Source organism: Venturia canescens, chromosome 8 (genome assembly GCF_019457755.1).
Source record: "Venturia canescens isolate UGA chromosome 8, ASM1945775v1, whole genome shotgun sequence".
Lineage (NCBI taxonomy): Eukaryota > Metazoa > Arthropoda > Insecta > Hymenoptera > Ichneumonidae > Venturia > Venturia canescens.
This window is the reverse complement of record NC_057428.1, coordinates 9,759,955-9,782,387: the sequence shown is the minus strand read 5'-3', so window position 1 is coordinate 9,782,387 and position 22,433 is coordinate 9,759,955. Positions and strand designations below refer to the sequence as shown.

The 22,433-nt window shown below is 43.7% G+C and overlaps 1 protein-coding gene across 1 annotated transcript in view; it reads right to left on the bottom strand.

Annotated features, from left to right (window-relative positions):
* The window catches only part of LOC122414855 (uncharacterized), a 102,542-nt gene that overhangs the window by 5,568 nt on the left and 74,541 nt on the right, over positions 1 to 22,433 (bottom strand). Inside the window, exons 2-4 of the mRNA XM_043426457.1 lie at positions 3,582 to 3,686; positions 3,341 to 3,496; positions 3,026 to 3,262 (exon numbers count right to left, since the gene is read on the bottom strand). Coding sequence (XP_043282392.1) covers positions 3,075 to 3,262; positions 3,341 to 3,496; positions 3,582 to 3,686 — 449 coding nt within the window. The 3' untranslated portion in view covers positions 3,026 to 3,074. The remainder of the gene's footprint in view (positions 1 to 3,025; positions 3,263 to 3,340; positions 3,497 to 3,581; positions 3,687 to 22,433) is intronic.

The window sequence follows — 22,433 nt, the reverse complement described above, 5'->3', positions numbered from 1 at the left end:
GCTCCGCCAGCGTTGCCCCTTCTTCCCCTTACATCGCTCTCGCTAGAGACCGCCGGACCTTCTTCCTCGCGGAAGGAGGGTACGTGACGCAATGTAAGATAAGCGGGGAACGCCGGCTTTGTTTCGGTGGAATCCCGGTGCTTGACGTCACCATGGACGTGTGTGAACTCCGAATGCTCTTAAATCCATCTCGAGAAGCGTTGCGTGTGTGTGACATACGCCTACATAGTAGCCCCCTTGAGTATTGGAGCTACTTACCCACTCACGGCGGATGGCTATTTTCCATCACCAGCACCATCAAGCTCCGCATCGTATGCCTACACGGCCCGACGCAAGAGATCCCGATGAGCGGGATGGGAGTGCTGCAGTTGGAGACGAACTGTGTGGGAACGACACCAACGACCACACTCTCGGGCTTACGTACATACACCAGCAAGAATATATATTATTACGAGCCGGGTATTACGTTGAATATTTCATCGGTCGCTCCCACACTAGATCAGCACGGGTTCGTTCCCGAGCTCGGACCTTCGTTCACGCTGAGCGATAAGGAGCGCGCCGCGAGCGGTAACCCGATCCTGGCAGATAAGGCCGGCGAGTCGTTGCTCGCCGTGGAGAACGAGCTGAAGACCATCGGCAAGCATAAGAGAGAGAAAGAAGAACAGCACTTTCTCACTCTGACCAGCTTCTTTGGCCAGGCAGGTCTGCTAGGCTTATTCATCGTCTACGCTTCGAGAGGTTGGCTGTCCTTCTTGCTCTTAGGAGTATGGAAGCGGCTATGCTGCCGGCCGAGGAAAACATCGTCAAGGGTGGAGCGGGCCTTCCACTCCACTCCAGATATTGGGCTTAGCCTTTCTGCACGTGTCGACGGACACGACGGGGAGGGGGGCAGCTCGACGCCGGCCACTCGAGCCGAGCTACACAATAGCCTGCCCTGTATCCTCTACACCCCTCCACGTCACGTCCCTCGCCAGGAGATGTGCGTGTGACAAAGTAGCTCGGATGAATTCATTTACGCCTGAGTCCTCGCGCTTGAACCATCGCCTTCGCGCGTGCCCTCTCGTTCCAAGCGTACTAAAATTCTAAAATTCTAAAAATTCTAAAATTCTAAAGTGCATTAAAATCCTAACAGTGCTTCGAAAAGAACAAGTGAAAGTGGTGAATTCGTCACAAACCGGACTTAGACTTCATAAAACCAAAAATAAACTGTGCAAAATCGTAAAAATGCAGGCCGTCGTTGCTCGTTATATCCGTCGCCGAGAGTGCCCTGTGTGCGCGCTATCCATCGCGGAGTGTCGGGATCTGTTCTTGTGCCTACACGCGTTTCGTCGGCAACGGGCGCTGGACGGGTTACCCAATTGGTGCCCCCTCTGCGATATGGCGGGTGACGATAGCCACGTGTCATCGTGCTTTAGGAAATTCCGCGTCTTGGTATACATAGAGGCGCGGGACCGCAAGGAGGTGCTGGACCACGCCGGGTCGCGTGAGAAATACATCGAGGACGCTGCGGCGGAGGTGGACTCTATCCCGGCGGCTCGCAGATTTATCATCTCCCCCCGCCCCGTCACGCCTCTCGTGCAGGTTCCGCTCCCTGGGTCCTCTCGGCTTTCTCCCGGCGTGGAGATACGATTGGAAGGAGCGGCGGTCACACCAATCGGCCCCACCGGCCCCTCCGCGCCGCCATCGTCAACAGAGTGCCCGGTGTGTGGGAAACTCCGCGGATGTCCGGGGGTGGCCGCGTGTTTAGAATCGAGTGTCGCCCGGCTATCCCGGAGGAAGGGCAAGGTGGCCTGCCCCCTGTGCGGTGTATACGTGCAGGGGGAAACCTTCGCGAGACACGCCGGCGGCTGCCTCTCTCGCTGGGAGGGTAGGGGTCAAGCCACGCAGTCGGCACCCCAGATACGCTCACGAGCTCACACGAACGAGACCGCTCGCCAAGCGACGCGGTACACCGCTGCTTTTCCGGTACCCATCGCTGCGCCGCCGATGACGTCGCGAGCGGTCGTAGCGGCGGCCGGTGCTACACGACCCGCCGCACCGACAATGCGCGACACCACGGCGGCTCTCCGGGCCCGGGTGGCGGCACAGCCAGCCGCAAGCCGCCCCGCCCCCGCGCCTGTGACTAACACGGAGGCTCCCACCACATCAGCGCGCATGGAGCAGCTCGCGCAAGATGCGGGAGAAGTAGCGTCGCGACCACGTTTAAGTGCTTATTATTGTTCATAACTTATATATTACTTATTGTCCATACGACTATGAGTTTTATTCTGGTATATTCTATTTCCTCTTTGCTTTATTTTTCTCTTTATTTCCCTATTACTATATTCTTTTCTCAATGCCTTTTGTTTTATTTCATTTTCACGTTCGTCGAGGATGACGAAAGACCCCTAGGGGGGGGGGGGGGGGGGTGGGTGTCACGTCCCGCGTGCGTTAAGGCACATCCGCGGTGCATGACGACGCTTGCGAGACTTGGCAACAGAGCGACCTTGGCTTGACCTCTGTGCGTTGCCTCGTGCCGTCGCGAGTTGGGGCCCTCGGAATCCGCTGGCTCAGCATCGCCTGATCCCGGGTTTTGAGGAGGAATATCCTTGGGTGCGACCGGGGTGCTGACGGCGCGGGAATGTCATGCCACGACGATCGCTTTCGAGCAATCGTCGCCGTGGCTGATATTCTCGGGCCTTAGTTCCGTTTGATCTTCGCAGACACTCGGTCGTCCCCTCGGATAACTCGGTAAGTTAGCCACTCGCGGCGGTTAAGTAAACCCTGAAATAAAGGTGAAACCGCACAGAGGTCGTCAGCCTAACTTTCGATAATAACGCGAAGTGAGCAACACACTGCCCCTTGCCTCACGGACGTTCTATTGCCGAGTCTTGCAGACTCTTGTGTGCACCCCCTATCAATCTTCTCTTACTCCTTCGTACTCTTCCGCTATTTTTCTTCGTATATACCGCAAGGGCTAGTGATAAAGAGAGAGAAAGCGTGCGAGTGAGGGAGAAAGAGAGAGAAGACGTTATTATTTCTTTACCTGAATCACACTCCATCAGCGCATGAAACCATAGGGCGAAGCGTCTAGCTTATAATCGCTCCTCGTTTAGACGCTCCCCCTCCTCCTCCTCCTCCTCCTCCTGTTGAGCATCCATCGGATACACCCCCAGCTGATTCTCGGGCTGTACGAGGTCATCTTCCTGCTGACGATGGTGGTGATACGATGGACCCGCTATCGCTCCGTCGTCATCGTTTGCTCTGGCTTGCCGGTACACAGCTGTTTGGGTTATTTCATAATTTCTGTTTATTAACGCGGTTTATTTTTATTTTATTATCACTGTACGACTATGCTTACCCAGTATATCAGACCGGTCGCTAAACATCAAGGAGGGGTTGAGAATAGTCGACGCCTCGTCGTCATCAGACGCGGGCTGCAGCGGTATCGGTTCGGCCGATGCTGCCGAGGTGCTCGCCCTAGGCTCTTCCCCTACCCCCTCCTCATGCTGCGGTTCTGAAAAAATACCACCCCCCAGTAGTTTTTATGTCTAAAAACGAAAATCGAGGATAATAACGCCAAAACAGAGTTGAATACGCACGGTAGAGGGCGGTTTGACGCTCTAGATCCGTTTCCTCCACAGCTCTCGTCGCCTCAGCGAGAGCCTCTTCTTCGTCACTCCCCGCATCGTAAAACTGCCGATAGCCTATGGTAAAAATAACTGCTGTATTGCTAACCGCCAACAACAGAGGCTCCAATAAAGCGAAAGCGCAGTCCACCGTCGAGCGTCTCAAGCCGGGCAAGCACTTCTTCATTACCGTCTCATTGCCAGAATTGTCTGACACAGTCCGGCAGGATTTTGTTGACTATTTTACCGGAGTTGTTGCGTATTGTTGCGCAGTTGAGCGATCCGATACATCCAAACTCGTAAGTTATCATTTACATTGTTATTTGGAGTTCGATGAGCCCGTGTTGGTCAATACGTTACGCGAGTATGTCAATGTAATAACCGATTCGGGACATATCGATGTCCAGCCGTGTCGGTCCCCTAAGAGTACATTGATTTATATTACAAAGGAAGATCCTGACCCGTATTATAATGTATCATTGTCCAAATTGTCGTTTAACTATCGAATACGCTTTTGGGCGATGCGGACACCCGTGTTCTCATCAACTCATCAACAAACAACAGGTTAAACTGTTGTTTGTTGTTGCAATGTTTCCTGGAGGAGAACATCGACACGGTCGGAAGGTATGTCTGATAGTAAAGATTCGGGTACGAACCCTTCTACTGCGAGTCCGCGATTCAATAGAAGTCGCCGTATGTCGAGGCCGGTGGGTCTATCTACCAGGGTTATTCCTAGTGTTAGTGAGGAGCAGCTTCCTCTGCAATGCATGCTTTTCAATCTTAAGGGTCGCCTAGCCAGAAGAGTTTCGAGAAATCTCGTCTCGCTTTCGGCCCAGGGTCCTTCAAATTTTGGTTCTATGTTGCACAGATGGACTCGCATGGCTTTGCCCGTGGAAAGAGTTATTGAGGGTGGTAGAGACCTAAGGTCGTAGACGTTAAATCTTAATACTCCTCCGATATCAACCAAATCTAGGACTGCAAACCCATTGCTTATTGCCAGAATATTACCTCGTAACTAGCTATCAGCCAATTTAACGGCGCAACTACCCGTTTGCAGGGATCCTAACATACCCATATCGAAAATGGGGAAGTCCTTTAGGAATCTTCCGATGATCTTGCTGTATTTTTCCACCTTCGGTACATTCTTCGCTTTGATCACGTAGAAGTGTGACGGTGAGTAAAAGGTGCCCGTGTAAACCACGTATTTATTCCCAATTCTCTTCAACGGCGATTTTATTGGTATTGGAGGGTTCATGATGTTGCTAGAGAGTTATAACTATCGTTAATATGGTCTTTATTTTTTTTTTTTTTTTTTTTACGAGGAGTTCATGCACGAGTTCATGCTATTGTTTTGCCAAATGTTCCCAGTGGGGATCAGTTTCTCGCTCTGGTAGGGGTGTGAGGCCAAACAAGGACCGCAGGTCAAAAATGTCCCCGGGATTTGCTTCGGGGTCCCACCATACTAGACTTTTATTACGGGTGTCTTCTTTCCAAAGTTTTAACAATTCCTCTCGACGTTGGCGCCGTGATCGACGAATTTCTATTGCATAAGCAATAAAAATTACTAAATGTCTCTTAAGATGTTTTTGTACGATACGTGGCGCTGAGGAACTGGTTGAATTTACGTAATATTCTGTACTAAGGTTTGGCATGATCGGTATCCTGGAACAGATCCAGGTGTTTATAATTAGAAACTTGGAAAATTTATTCGGTCCAATTTATCACAACTTCGCGCCCACTTTCTACGTCAACTCTATTGAAAATCCAAGCCAGAATACAATTATCGCATTGATACGGCGTTTGTGATTTTAATAATCCTATTCCACAAATATTACAGCATGCCCCGTAATGCGGTCCTGGCACTAACCGGTGGGTTTTGACCATTTTCCCGGGTTTTTCGGTTTCATCCGCAGTTATATCTTTGTAGCAATCATTATAAAAAGTTCTGGCATAAGTATCTATGTACCATACAGGGGTTTCTAAAACGGTTTTAACACATCTGGCTTGAGCAATGCTCTTATAGAATTCGTAATTTCTACCCGGTATACTGGTGGCAGGGATTTCATATAACCAATCTAATGTTTCTTGTTCGTTTAAAAGGTTAAGATCTGATTACGAGATATGCATGCTTGTTAAATATGGTTGATTATATGTTAAAAAGGGGAATATCTATTATTGTTTCGTGATTGAAAGACTTACTGGGTGGTTGATAAATTGATTCTGTCTTTTCAAGTAGATAAAAATTTGAATTATTTGTTGATTTGTTGGTATTTCGGTAACCGTGGGTCGTTTTCTGGTATATTGTGTTGGACGGTTCGGAGGTAAGTCGACTGGAATTAATTTTTTTATGTGAATTTTCGGGGTAACAGTTTCAATGTAAATAATTGATGGTCTTTGACTGAGCTCTTTTTGAATATTTCTAATTTGAAAATAATTCAATTGGTATGTTTCTGGTCTCGATTGCTGTGCATGAAGTTTTCGCAGTTGAAATTTTCTTCCGGCACGACGACTTCGTCCCATGGTTAGTTAAGGGTTTCACGGGCGTGAAAACGTTTCTTCACTTATTCCCGTGTTGGAGAAGGTATGGTGAGCGTGAAACCGTATCTTCACTTATTCTCACCGCAGGAAGGAGCAAGTGTGCAAACGTTTCTGCACTTGTTCTTGTCAATGGATTTGGGTATCAGTTGGGCGTGAAAACATTTCTTCACTTATTCCCAAAAGGAAACGAGCGTGCAAACGTTTCTGCACTTATTCTCGTCAATGGATCAGGGTTGTGAAGGGCGTGCAAACGTTCTGCACTTGGTCCCGGAAAGGTTTTGTATGTTAGTGAAACTCAACAAAAATTTCATGAAGTAAAGAGGGAAGAAAAAAAAAATTTGATACATGGAAAGGAAAGCTCTCCTTACGTTATCGATAGAATTAAATTGGCTTCAGTCAAACATCAATGTTTTTCCTCGTTGATTTTAAAACAAAAATATGACACTTGGAAATAATAATTATCTTCTGTAAAAAAAAATTTTGTTGGAATATGTTGATTATTTTGAATAAATCTCAAATACCTGTAGGCAAGGTTGAACGCTTTGATGGTTTTGATGGTGAATGTCGCGGTTCGTCTAGTTATTGGGAAGGGGTGTGATTTTTTTTTCTTTGGCTCGAATTTCCTAAGTTAAAAGCGACTTGACTACTATACTACCACGAACTTTACTCTGAATTTCTGACGTGACACCACGAAAAATTTTGTTAGACTGAATATTAGTCGGGATTTTCTTCCCTTTTATAGTCAAACCTCATCCCTTTTGTTTTAGAAACCCCTCATCGTTTTAGAAACCCCTGTATGGTACATAGATACTTATGCCAGAACTTTTTATAATGATTGCTACAAAGATATAACTGCGGATGAAACCGAAAAACCCGGGAAAATGGTCAAAACCCACCGGTTAGTGCCAGGACCGCATTACGGGGCATGCTGTAATATTTGTGGAATAGGATTATTAAAATCACAAACGCCGTATCAATGCGATAATTGTATTCTGGCTTGGATTTTCAATAGAGTTGACGTAGAAAGTGGGCGCGAAGTTGTGATAAATTGGACCGAATAAATTTTCCAAGTTTCTAATTATAAACACCTGGATCTGTTCCAGGATACCGATCATGCCAAACCTTAGTACAGAATATTACGTAAATTCAACCAGTTCCTCAGCGCCACGTATCGTACAAAAACATCTTAAGAGACATTTAGTAATTTTTATTGCTTATGCAATAGAAATTCGTCGATCACGGCGCCAACGTCGAGAGGAATTGTTAAAACTTTGGAAAGAAGACACCCGTAATAAAAGTCTAGTATGGTGGGACCCCGAAGCAAATCCCGGGGACATTTTTGACCTGCGGTCCTTGTTTGGCCTCACACCCCTACCAGAGCGAGAAACTGATCCCCACTGGGAACATTTGGCAAAACAATAGCATGAACTCGTGCATGAACTCCTCGTAAAAAAAAAAAAAAAAAAAAATAAAGACCATATTAACGATAGTTATAACTCTCTAGCAACATCATGAACCCTCCAATACCAATAAAATCGCCGTTGAAGAGAATTGGGAATAAATACGTGGTTTACACGGGCACCTTTTACTCACCGTCACACTTCTACGTGATCAAAGCGAAGAATGTACCGAAGGTGGAAAAATACAGCAAGATCATCGGAAGATTCCTAAAGGACTTCCCCATTTTCGATATGGGTATGTTAGGATCCCTGCAAACGGGTAGTTGCGCCGTTAAATTGGCTGATAGCTAGTTACGAGGTAATATTCTGGCAATAAGCAATGGGTTTGCAGTCCTAGATTTGGTTGATATCGGAGGAGTATTAAGATTTAACGTCTACGACCTTAGGTCTCTACCACCCTCAATAACTCTTTCCACGGGCAAAGCCATGCGAGTCCATCTGTGCAACATAGAACCAAAATTTGAAGGACCCTGGGCCGAAAGCGAGACGAGATTTCTCGAAACTCTTCTGGCTAGGCGACCCTTAAGATTGAAAAGCATGCATTGCAGAGGAAGCTGCTCCTCACTAACACTAGGAATAACCCTGGTAGATAGACCCACCGGCCTCGACATACGGCGACTTCTATTGAATCGCGGACTCGCAGTAGAAGGGTTCGTACCCGAATCTTTACTATCAGACATACCTTCCGACCGTGTCGATGTTCTCCTCCAGGAAACATTGCAACAACAAACAACAGTTTAACCTGTTGTTTGTTGATGAGTTGATGAGAACACGGGTGTCCGCATCGCCCAAAAGCGTATTCGATAGTTAAACGACAATTTGGACAATGATACATTATAATACGGGTCAGGATCTTCCTTTGTAATATAAATCAATGTACTCTTAGGGGACCGACACGGCTGGACATCGATATGTCCCGAATCGGTTATTACATTGACATACTCGCGTAACGTATTGACCAACACGGGCTCATCGAACTCCAAATAACAATGTAAATGATAACTTACGAGTTTGGATGTATCGGATCGCTCAACTGCGCAACAATACGCAACAACTCCGGTAAAATAGTCAACAAAATCCTGCCGGACTGTGTCAGACAATTCTGGCAATGAGACGGTAATGAAGAAGTGCTTGCCCGGCTTGAGACGCTCGACGGTGGACTGCGCTTTCGCTTTATTGGAGCCTCGGCCATGTGTCGACTTCTCGACAGACGGTCGAGAACTGACGGGCTTATCCCGGACGCGGCGGGTAGGTCGCTAAAAAAAAAAAAAAGTATATTTTTGCCCTAAAAGCCAAAACACATGATGCCTTTTTCCAAGTCTGCTAACCATAAAACAGCAGGACACTTTAAGACCTCTCTAAAGAGGCAACATAGTAGCAATAGGCATACACCCGCACGTATATCGCTAGGGCGTAAGAAGCTCTCCAGTTATAAATATGCTATTTTCTCTCATTGACTTCAGTAAATACTAAGGATAAACGTACATTTTCTTATTTTTAAGGCTATACAAATAACCCTATTCCTATCGATTTAGATTTCAAGTCCAGCAATGGGAAGACCCGTGAGTTATTAATAACTTTTAGACACCCTGTGAGTAGATCTACACCCGCCGTTACACAAAATGAAGAAGAGATAAGTAGCGAAGAAGAAGACCACCGGCAACCTGAACCAAATTTACGACTAAATTTCAACAACTCCGAAAGCGAGTCTGAAGTAAGCAACCCAGAAGTGGCAGAAGAAGTACCAGTCAAAAATCCTGGAAGAACAGTTTCCCAGACCATAATTCCTGGAGTTTATTACCCCCACATGTGCAAAAGCGACAACCTCTTACAAGTAAACACCACAAACAAAAATTTAACTTATCTTAAAAATAATTATCTACATTTCATATCAGCCCGACTGTGAATTCACGACGGTCGTATCAAGACTATTGATAGAAACAGACAAAATTTATTCACAAGATTTAAAATTCAAAAAGCCAAAGCGTAAACAAGTTTTAGTAACAAACAAAGGAAACTACAAAATCCTGAGTGCGGTACTAATTAATAAACATTTTGATACATATACGGTTCAGGAACTCAAGGAGGTACTCCTCACTGTTAAGGACACAATTAATAAATATCAAATTAAAACACTCAGCATTTCAAAACCGGGAGATATGCTAGAAAATTTTAGCCACTCCTTTATTGCGGATCTATTAGAGGAATGCTTAGGAGAATGTGAGTGTGCAGTCACAATTTGCCGCGGGAATGTAACAATTCCAGACGAAGCCATACGACAAGAAATAATATCTGAATATCACGAGAGTTTAATCGGTGGACACAAAGGTATTACAAAAACGTATAAGAGAATTCGAGAACGATTCTATTGGCCAAATCGTAAAGATGAGGTAACCGAATACGTGAGATCATGTCCCGAGTGTCAACAACAAAAATTGACTAGAATAAAAACTCGTGAACCTATGATCATCACGGACACCCCATATGAAGCCTTCGACAAAATTTCCATTGACACCGTAGGATCGTTGCCCGAAACCCCAAATGGTAATAGACACATCTTGACCGTTCAAGACAACCTCACAAAATACTGTATTGCCGTCCCTATACCAGACATAAAAGCCGAAACAATAGCTGACGCTCTAGCTAGAAACGTAATCATTCAATTTGGTACACCAAAAATCATTCTGAGTGATCAAGGTAGATCATTTGTCGGGAAGGTTTTTAACAATTTAGCCAGAATTTTCAAAATAAAACATCTAACCACTTCCGGTTATCACCCTCAAACCAACGGCTTATTGGAAAGAAGCCACATAGTTCTAGCAGAATTCATTAAACATTACATAGATAAATTCGAAGACTGGGATAAACTTGTTCCTTTTGCCATGTTTTCATACAACACATCGGTACACGAGTCCGCAAAATTTACGCCTTTTGAGCTAGTAAACGGTATCGGGTTTATGGGTTTCGAGGTGGTGACGAGTGTGTTATGGTAAAATGATATCTCCGCCTTTTCGTTTTGAAGAAACTCGATTTCTATAATTCCGTCCGCGAGGATAGCAGTGTTTTCGTTTAGTACTTGAAACTTTGCTGGTATATCGAATAACGTTAATTCGGTCGATCCTAGTGTATGAATTTTATCTGGTGTTATTCCTGATAATGTTAAAAATTCATGACCCGCAATTATGCATCTGCGTTTTAATGCTTGTAATTTAACAATATTTATATCGGCTCCGGTATCAATCAGAAAACGTCCAAAACCGTTTTCGAGTTCGGGGGCTCGTAAAGTGATTATTGGGGAGCGTTCTTGTCCGCTGGTCCATCTAACAAATCTCCTGCCGTGAGGAATTTCACGGCTGTGGGACGCGTGGCTTGAGGGTCGCTCGTCGATGCGTCCGCTCGACGGGCGTCTTGCGAGTTTAAATTATCTGAAGTGTTGTTGGGTCGAGGAGATACTGGTCTCATGTTTTGAAATGAATTTTCATGTTTATAAAAAGGACTAGGATACATCGAGTGCGAAGGGGAAAAATTCTGTGGGTACTCACTGTACGGAGGGTACATGGGAGGTCCATATGGAACTGTAGGATAATATTGTGGTCCATAAAATGCGTTTGGTGGGTAACCATAGAAATTGCTTGGTGATTGATTTCTATTTTAGAATTTTCGCGATGGGAAATTTTCGCGTATTGGTCGTTGTTCACGAGGCGGTGTTGTGTTGTCACGTCTCGCGGACTCCCGGACAACCCAGGACACAGAGTATGAGGACGCCGCCTCGGTGGTAGACGCCATACCCGCGGCGCGACAATTTGTAATAACCCACCGGCCCACACCGACGCCCGAATCCGCGACCATGGGTCCGCCGCACGAGAGGTCATCATCTCGGCGAATACCCCCCGGCGTGGAAATGCGGCTTGAAGGGAGAAAGGTTACTCCCATCGGACCTTCCAACCCCCACACGCCTCCGCAGTGTCCAGTGTGCGAAAAAAATCGAGGTTGTCCGGGAGTAGCGGCATGCTTGGAGTCGAGCATCGCCCGGACCGGCAGGAGGAAAGGCAAAGTGGCCTGCCCCCTGTGCGGGTTATACGTACAGGGGGAAGCGTACGCGAGGCACGCGGGCGGCTGCCTTACACGATGGGAGGCCAGGGGTCAAGCCACGCAGTCGGCGCCCCGAAGCTCGAGCGAGCCCTCACCAGCACGCGCGAGCGCCTGCAATACTGCTCGCCCGTCGACATCCGCGAGCGCCTGTGCTACCGCTCGCCCGTCCGACACCTCAAGCGCCAGCGGGAGCGTTCGCCGACCCGACTTACAGTCGGTAACTCCAACTACGCCGGCCATAGCAACGCGGGAACGGACAGCGACGGTAACCGCCCAGCGCTTACCTACACCGACAACAGCCCCCGCGCTCGCTACTAGCACATCGCGCATGGAGCAGCTGGGCGAGCTGCTCCTCAATGCTATGAACAACGAAGATGGTCCGAGCACGGCCGAGCTCGGGCAGCTGACGGCCGTACTCCTTCGGAAAATGCGGTTGGACAAACAATAAGGCGCGCTCTCTCCCGGTCAATCATTTTTGTTCGTATCTATCAACTTTATAGTTTATTTTTTCCCTTTATTATGGGTTTTTTTTTCTTTTTATTTGGGGTTTTGAATCTAGTTTTAAGTTGTCTCAATACTATGTTTTTTTTGGAACGTAAGAATAAGATTATTATAAGGATTTCACAAAAAAATTCGTCGAGGGCGCCGAAAGGCCCCTAGGGGGGGGGGGGGGGGGGGGGGTGGGTCTCGCGTGCCACGTTAATACGCGAGTCGTGACGACGTGTTCTTCTGATCACTCGCGACTTGGCGACGGAGCGTCCTTGGGCGTTGCCTCGTGTCGCTGTGAGCGGATGGCTGCGGAATCCGCGCGATCAGCATCGCCTGATCGCGAGGTCCGAAGGCCGTATCCAACTGGACGAGCGAAATCGCTGATACGCCGAAAATCCCTGTCACGACGATCGCTTTCGAGCTATCGTCGCCGTGGCGAGGATTTTCATAAAGTAGTTCTGATTGCTCGCTACAGACTCTCGGTCGTCCACTTGGATAACTCCGTAATTCAGCAAGCTCGCGGCGGGGTAGTAAACCCTGGTAAAATAATACAGGTGAACCGCACAGAGGACATAAGTCTGGGTTCCGTCAACAAGCGCGAAGTGAACAACACAGTGCCCCTTGATTCACGAACGTTTCTTAAATTAGTTTCTTTTGCCTTCTTAAAATCTTTGTTCGAAGTGTGTGTGAGTGTGTTTAGGAGTGTCGGCGGAAGAATTGTTTCCGCCAGTAATCGTAAGTCAAATTCACCATTGTAACTCAAAATTGTAATTCTGAACCAATCTCTTTTCGTCAACCAATTATAATTTAATTCTCGTTCCAAATTTGTGTCTCCGCGTTTTATTCCAATCTTTGAGCGATCCCGTCAATCTTCTCCGGGGCCCGTATGGGACCAAATAGGCGCATTAAAACATTTCATTAACTCTACTAAAACTTATTCGGGTCGTCAATTAGTTATCAATCATCATTAAATATATTGGAGAAAATCCTGCAGCTTCTCTGCAGGTTGGTGGCAGCGTAACTAACCTTTTCTTATAAAAAATTTCTTTATTCTCAAATTGCCTTTCCCATTGTTCGTCCCCTCTGGACGTAACAGTGTCACGGCGAAAAATTCTAATGAAATTTGAATTTTTGTTATCATAATTATTTTCACGATCTTGAAAGGATACTCTACGATACCCATTGTTGTTATTAGAATTATATTGGGGTGCGCGATCTTGTTCTGATTGAGCATATCTCAATGAATTCGAGTTTCGAGCATTTGCTCCTTCCATATCTCGTTCTATGCGTTGTACGACTCTAAACGCTTCCTCGAGTGTTTGGGGATCTTGTACGCTAATGGCGTATAATAAATCGTCCGAGAGGCCTCTTTTGAATGACTCTAGTGGTACTCCGTCAAGCATGGGTAGCATTCGGGTAGCCTCAGCTTCTGTAAATTTGTCTTTTAAGGCGGCAATGGCGCTGGTTCGTAATCTTTTAATTCGTGTATAATAATCGAGCACTGTTTCATCACGTCTCAATCTAACTGATTGAATTTCTGCACAATAATAAGGATATGATTTCTTGGGTGAAAAATATTCTTTTAAGGCTTTCGACAAGTCTTCTACCGGCTCTATGCTTTTATCAGCTACCGCGTCGCGAGCTGTTTCTTTGAGTTTCGAACAAACTCCCTTGAAAAATGACGTTTTTAGGCCTTCAGGCACGAACGTAAAACCGTTTTCTACGTTTTCTATAAATGATTTGAGGAGCATATTCTTCCCGTTAAAACTTGGCACATGTATGAGTGCCTGTTGTAGAGCCATACACTCGCCCATACTTGTGAGCATAGCATCAGTAATAGCTTGGTGATGCGTAATATTTGCAAGTTCTGCCATTGTTATATATATATATATTTTTTTTAATTATTCACTTCGAATAACTTTTCTTTTGTTTAATTAGATTTCCATTAATTTCGTTAGTTAAGATTTGTAATTAGAAAATTTTTGATAATTGTTAGTTTTCGTTTCATCAGTGGTAACAAGAATAAAGCGCTCAGCGTACTAAAAAGTATCCCACCGCTGTCACCAAATTTTTATCTGTCACGTCCGGAGGGGCGTGAAGGAAAGGTTCGGGTATTTGAACATCGAGCGGCAAACGTTATGTCCCATAGACTTTTCCATTCAGCATGTATACGCAGAGCGTTATTATATAGATATACTCGTTATGAGTGTCGTGGGCGCACGCCGATAGACCTCGAGAAGTCTTGCTTTATCTTGGTTACGACTGAGGAAGGGGGATTAAAGGTTGTGAATAAAGAGATCTAGGATTCCTTATACACTCTTTAATGAAAACAAAGGGTTAGTAGAATTACAAAGGTGGAATAAGATAGAGAGATGTAGGATTCTCTATATATTCCTATATTAAAATGAAATGTTAATAGAATACAATTGAAGGATACAAACTTGATGAGATATATTGTTAAATGCTTTACCGGAGAGGTGTCTTTGATTACTTCGATTCGTTGTAGCTTACATGTCAATGTTGAGTTACGCGGATAATCGGAAATTATTATAAGTCCGAGGAACGGACGTTCAAAATTATTCTAAGTCCCAATCTTAAAAATGGACTTTAACTTCTAATAGAAAGACTCGACTCGCTCTCTTCTACAGAAGACCCGGAGTTCGGTCAAAGCTTAAGTATTAGACGGCTAACCGAATGACAACCGAACTACTGCAAACAGTATAATCGTGACTCTGGGTACGGAACGGACTGCCACGAAGATGAGAAATCTCGCTCTTTTATGGGAGCCAAAATCGGAAATTAGTGGGGGAAACGGAAGTGTTTTAAGCCTTTTGGATTCTCAGATCTAGTTTAGGGGAACTGGATGTGTCATCTTCGTAGTGTTGTTTTCGTGTAGTGTCAGGTTGGGGCTTTAAGTTTATGGCCTAAGCGTCTTGGGTCCAAGGGTTGCTCGGTGGTTTGTTGTGTATACAGGGTTTCGAGTGTCGATGCATGGGTGTGGTCGTCGTGTGCCGCGTACAGATGAATGACCTGACTATATATATCAATGGCTAAGGCTCGAGTAGGAGCGCTTATAAGTTCGGTAGTTGATTAATCTAATATTAATTATAATATAATTAAACAAAAATTTACGTCGGTTGTGACAATGCGTTTATATTCTTGTCTATTATTTGTTTTTTTTCGTAATGTTTGAAAATTGATCTTCCACTGTGTTTTTGATTCTTTTTATCGTATCGTATCAAATTGTCCATATTTATTATTATCTCGGACGTCGTTTAGTTATAAAGATTTAGTGTAGATCGTAAGATTTGTACAATTTCTTATAACATATCTTCGTCGGTTTTTTGTCTAATTATTATATAATCAATATTTTTATGAATTTTTTCCGCATCGTCTTGATTTAGATTTCCTGTTATTGCCTGTTATTATTGTTCCTAAACCGTTAATTCTTTATTTCTATTTTCTCCTGTACTTACGAAGTGGTATATTACTGTTATTGAAGCACTGACTTTCTTTAATAATAGTTTTAACGAATCGTCTACAGCGGATCATAGTGAACCGTCTGTCGAATTTATGCATATTCTATACAATGCGTCTAGTGTTTAAAATAAAACATCTGCTTTTCTTTCTATATTGTGTAGGTCCATGTGGATTACCAATTTCCAAGTTCCTTTGACCGATTATAATGAATCTATTTCCTCGAAGTATATTTCTGGTGAAGTTTCGACTACTATTAAGACTGCTATTGCTGCTATCCCAGAATATTTTATAATCGAAATATGTCGAACATCGTTCATATTAGCCGTTTATTAGCTCTTTGTGACGTTGGCGGAAACTCGCCGAAAAGAGATTTCAGTAATTACTCATATTTTCAGTTTCGATTTCCGACTTCAGTTCCCGAAACAGACGAGTTCCATTAATGGTACCTCGGTAAAAGTAGGCCGATTGTCCTCAAAGGGCTTTAAATCTATAAAAGTTGTCAACCGCCATTCAGTTCGAGAAAATTGAACTTCATGCATTGGTTTGTAGTAGATGCCGGCTAGGTTGGTGATCCGTTTAATCTCATGTGCTTTTGTCGATGCCCAGACCTAGTACCGAATTCGAGTGCCAAAACTAGTACGATGGCTTTAAGGGTACGCATTTTCTGAAAGAAAAAGTATTTTTGAGTTTTCGGAGCATGGCCAGTAAAACGTTAGTATGAGCAAAGCGTTACTGGAGTTAAAGCAAGCGTTACTGGTGTTAGTGTACATCCTTGTTTCCTTCTGTTTTTTCCTATTTCTATGCCTCTGCGGCATATGTGTGGATGTATGCGTGTACGTACACACACCACTCTTCTTTTTCTTTCTTTTTCCGTTTTTCTTCTTTCTTTTTGTCTTATGGTTGGCAGATTTTCTTGGGGTGGGGTGTAAAATTTTGTTCTGGTGGGGTGGTTCGAGAAAACTTTTCGGTTGTTCTTGGGGATGCTCTTCATAACGCTCTGTTCATCGTAAGAGAACATATCGAAGTTCACTGTTTTTTTTTATTTCTAAAAGAAATCAAAAATCATGGCTCGTCGTCGGTTCACGCAAGCCTTCGCAGTAAGTATTTTCCGATAATTATTGCTATTTATTTATTTAACTTCAGTTAAAAATATAATTTATTATCATTATTATATATATTTTTTTCCTGTTTCAGTACGTTTGGGATGTAATTTACATCTCTTTTATAAAAAGGAGGAGGTCGGAGCACCAAGAGCTTCGTCGGAATAACGACGAGTGGCAGGAGCGCGAATTCGCGTTTGATTCATTCGGGATTCGCTGAATGATGGAGGGCCACTAGGGCAAGACGCATCCCGAGGATGACTGGGATCATCCTGCCTGGTTCCACCCCCTTGGGATGATGTCCTTATACCATCCCGATTAATACGGCGAAGAGTTCCCACAACCCTTTTCTTTTTTCTTTTTCTTTTTATACAAATATATTTTATGTATGGGGTTAGGTTGATTAGGAGGGTTTCTTAATCAATAAATAACAAAAACTATTTCGTTTCCTATGCTGTTATTACTATTTCATAATTATCTTTTTTTTGTCCAAATTATTCTAAATGGTTTTATTTATGAAAGGTTTCTCTTTTCTCATTTCCCTAATTTATACTGGGGAGGGAATGAGATAAGGGAGAAATTAAAAAAAAGTTTTATATATAAAAAAAAGAATTTTTCTTCAAAAGTCGGTATCTACGGGAATCGAACCCGTGAGCCACGAATTTTGAGGCTACCACTCTACCAATGTGCTACGAGCTCTTCCTTACATTGAATGTTCAGAAAAGTACAGGCTTTTCTGCCCGTATGCTTCCAGGTCTTAACAGAAGTTTCTGTATCTCTAAGGGAGCACTATGTATGTGGTGTATCTTTGTATGCGAGTACGATATGCGAGCACGATATAGATCAAAGTAAAAGCTTTAATAAAAACTTTCAAATCTATGTAAAATCTTTCTCATGACATTGATGAGGTACTTACCCCTTATTCAATCTAGATCACAATCTGGACAGATATTTTGCGTCACCATCTGGTAGAGACGAGTCCTGCAGTCCTGACAACTCGATACAGATGCGGTATTCCAACACTCTGTTTTATGCTTTCGGACCGCTGTTAGCTTCTCGAACATTTCACCTCCTGCCACAAAAAACACAGACACCACACAATTTTTCACCACTTTCGGTGCGGTAATATACCGAGATAATGCACACTCTCGAGTTTTCACTCAGATTATTTTTTTCTTCTTCGGTGAATGTACACCACGCTTTTTCGTATCAAAAGACTCGGTAGAGTCTCGGCGGCTTACTCCAGCTCACCGGCCAATATACCAAGACAATGCATATATATATATATATGTCCATAGTCACACGTTCATAAAGTCTGAACGTGATCGGTGAGCTGGAGTGAGCCGCCAAGACTCTACCGAGTCTCTTGATACGAAAAAGCGTGGTGTACATTCACCGAAAAAGAAAAAAATAATCTGAGTGAAAACTCGAGAGTGTGCATTGTCTCGGTATATTACCGCACCGAAAGTGGTGAAAAATTGTGTGGTGTCTGTGTTCTCGGGGCAGAAGGTGAAATGTTCGAGAAGCTAACAGCGGTGCGAAAGCATAAAACAGAGTATTGGAATACCGCATCTGTATCGAGTTGTCAGGACTGTAGGACTCGTCTCTACCAGGTGGTGACGCAGAATATCTGTCCAGATTGTGATCTAGATTGAATAAGGGGTAAGTACCTCATCAATGTCATGAGAAAGATTTTACATAGATTTGAAAGTTCTTATTCAAGCTTTTACTTTGATCTATTACAGAACTAGCATCAATCGGAAAGCAGACATTATGGAGAAAACTCATACATACATACACTTTTTTATAGAATTCGTTTTTGTAAAATATATGATAAATTCAATCTAAATGAGTAAAGCCTATTTGATCCTATTCAAACCACCTATCTCTCTCACACTCAGCATTCGCTCTATCTGATATGTCTCTCTCGCTTTCTCCGTCTTACGAACCTGCAGCTGACCCTTCGTTGCTTCGTTGTGCGTACATACACACGCACAGACTTTATATTGAATTATTTTTTCTTGTAGAGTATATGATAAATTCCATCTTGATGAGTAAAGTTCATTTCGTCCTCCATCTCTCTCACACTCACCATTCTCTCTCTTTTTCCTTATCCGGCCCCACATATGCATTCTTCAGGCAATAAAAAATCCAAAAATCAATAGTATTCCATTAACTATATGTTGAAAAAGTTCAAAATCTTGAGCAGACAGACTTCTTATAGAATTATTTTTTTTTGTAGAATATACGGTAAGTAAGTAAAGTTCATTCCGTCTCTCTCATACTCATCATTTGCTCTCTCTCTCTCTAACTGTTGAGCTGCAGACCCTTCGTTGTGCCCCCCCCCCCCCTCCGATAATCCTTATCTACATCCTGCCCTATGGCATGCATTTTTCAGTCGATGACAAACCAATGGTATTCCAAATTAACTGACTTCCCCGCACACCGCTCCCCCCTGAGATCCCCAAAACAGAACTGGTATAGCCTTACTACTCAGGGGCACGTGATCAAGAATTCCCTGACGATTACGAGCGTCCTATCAGAGGCATCTTGTCAATGCGAGAAATTCGGAATTCCTTTCGGGAAAAACGGTAATAAAATAATCTCCATCACAAGACATGGTCTTCTTCTCGATAGCGACGCGAAGAAATTGGAGTCTCTCGAAAGGTTTCCCTAATTCGAGGATATCCCGATTTTCAGAGCAAAGATTTTTAAAGAAACAGTGTGTGTTACAATCGCATTACGGATAGAATTCCATCTAAAAGAAAACATACTTCTAGACGATTTGGCAGACACATTCGAATCTTCGCGAGACGTGATTCGGGCAGAGAGTATAAACTCTGTCAATATCGCAGAAACAAATGTAATTGCCGGGTTGAATTGGACCGATATCAAAAAACTATTCATCCAAATTCTAAAAGACGAGACGTTAACCATCGGTCAGCAATAAATGATCCGTTTCTCGTCCGTGCAGAAATGCCTCTGCGGTCGGCGGACACACGGGTGTGAACAAAACATACAAACGCGTCAAAGAAAATATTTATTGGGAAAATATGAAATTGCAAATACAAGAGTACATCTACAAATGTCGAAATTGTTAATTGAAAAAACTCGTTAGAGCCAAAACCAAACAACCCATGGTCATTAACGATACGTCGGGGCGTTCTTTCGACAAAATCTTGATGGATATTGTAGGCCCGCTTCCATATTTCATATTGTTTTTGACGCGTTCTTGAGTCGCCTCTACCCGGCGAATAAAATCCGTGGTGCACTGGTTTGACCAGCCGGAATGTGCTGATCAGGCATCACCTGATCGCGGCTCTGAGAGGAACTGGATCACTCCCTGGTAACAACCGAACCTATTAAGAAAACTGGTGCAAAAAGGAATTCGCCACATCGATCGGCTCCCAGCCATTATCACCGTGGCTGAACTTTTTGCACGTTAGTCCCGAATTAGTCTTCATCGACGATCGGTCGTTCCTCGGGGACAACTCCGTAACACCAGTGTTCACGTCGGAATCGTAAATCCTCTGTGCGAGCAGGGTAGAGACGCGTAGAGGCAGTGTGTCGATAACGCGAAATTGGGCAGTACCAATCCCTGACTCAAGAACGCTTTATTAGAACAGAGAAAGCAGCACTATCTTTCTTCTGTTCCAGCATTAATATTATTATGAATCTCCTTCTAAATTTATTTGTGAGTGTCCGTGTGTGAACCCGCGTATTTGGTCTGTAAACGCTGGGTTCCGTAAGGTGCGATAAGCGGAAGAATTATCTCGGCCCGCCATTGGCATAAACTTCTGTAAGTCCTCTAGCTATAAAAATAAATCTACATTATATTGTACTTTTGTTTCGAACTTCTCTCGTGTTAATAATTTGAGTAGCTTCTCCGATACCTAAAAATATGTGTTCCTTTAGGGTGATTTCACCCCCTAGAAACGTTTTTCCGCCGAGGAAAAAAAATACGTGTGTCTTCGATTTTGTGCTAAGCACAAATGTCAAGGCGTCGTAACGGTAAAAAATTCAAAGATCGTAAACAAATCGCGGAACTTTCCAGGAGGAAATAATAAAACTGTGCTCCAACGATTGGTAAATTCTTATTTGCTAATATTAAAGGAAGTTAAACCGGGTATTGTATCGATCAAAAAATTTGTCGGTAAGGTTATTATTTCGAGCATCAAAAGCGGACAAGAAAAACTCCCCATCGTTGGGACGCATACTTGACACTATTTCGCCGTTGCTCCATCAACTCCAGAGGCCGCACTTTAAAATATCGAGGAGCCGTCTTCTGACACCGAGCATCCAGTATATCCGTAATAATCCTTAACGTCTCTTCGCTCATCTAACAGTAAGGTAGATTCCACTACTTTTTCTACTGTTACATTTCTAATTTCACACCGCCCGCTTGAACATATTCCTAACATACACTTGTACCTCTTAACCTTGTCCTTTCTTCTACCAAAATTTCCTATCCAATCTAAATCTTCCGATTCCAATCCCGAAGGACAAATCTCCTCTTCTAAACCTGGGAACCTTAGATTAGTTGCGTGGGTCCAGTCGTTCGAATTTGGAACAGATCACAGAATCCGCCCAACTTTTTTAACCAAAACGTAACATGTCTAGATATACGAATTTATCAGACTCTTGTATTCCCGTTGAAACTTAATTCATGAGACGTTGAAATGTTGCAGATACATTTTCCGCGCGATGTTTTCGTCGCATCTCTTTTGCTCTCATTGTTGCATTTCAGGCTATATTTCAGTATTGTTCTATTGTTTATTTCGTACTGCGCATTCTTTTTCGTATATTCTGCAATCTCCATTTCATTTATCGACTGGGGTATTTTCTGTTACGTTTTTTGAGTTTTACTATTGTACAATTATGTTATTTTCTATTACCTGGCGTATTCTCGACTACCTTTTGCCATTCGTATTACCTTCGCGTATCGTACGAGAATTACGGGACTTTGGCGTTACCTTTTGCGTGGCCGAAGTTCACTCGTTATTGTCTTTCTAAATATTCGCCGCCACGTTTTAAGGTTTCTTGCGATCGAATTGTCGTGTAGGGAATTACCTGGGTATCGATTATCTTCTGCCTTTGCGCTACCTACGATACCTGCGTTAGTTACTGAAATTCATTCGCAGAGACCACTCATTACCTTAGTGGCTTATGTGTTTCGATTTCTCTCGTCGCAATTACCTATTACCTACTACCTGTAGCTACCTTGCGAACTCGAGTAAGACGGGTGCAAAACTCTTAGTTACCTACTGGTACTTGTTACGAATTGATATTGCCATACGGCTTGACAAGCCGCATACCCTCACGAAAATCAGTCGCGATGAAAAGAATAAATATCGAAAGCAAAGAGATGTCTTTGATTACTTCGATTCGTTGTAGCTTACTTGTCAATGTTCGAGTTACGCGGGTGATCGGAAATTATTATAAGTCCGAGAAGCGGACAATGGATTTTACTTTTAATAGAAAGACTCGACTCGCTCTCTTCTACAGAAGACCCGGAGTTCGGTCAGAGTTTAAGTATAAGACGGCTAACCGAATGACAACCGAACTACTGCTAACAGTATAATCGTAAATCTAGGTACGGAACGGACTGCCACGAAGATGAAAAATCTCGCCCTTTTATAGGGGCCAGAATCGAAAATTAGTGGGAG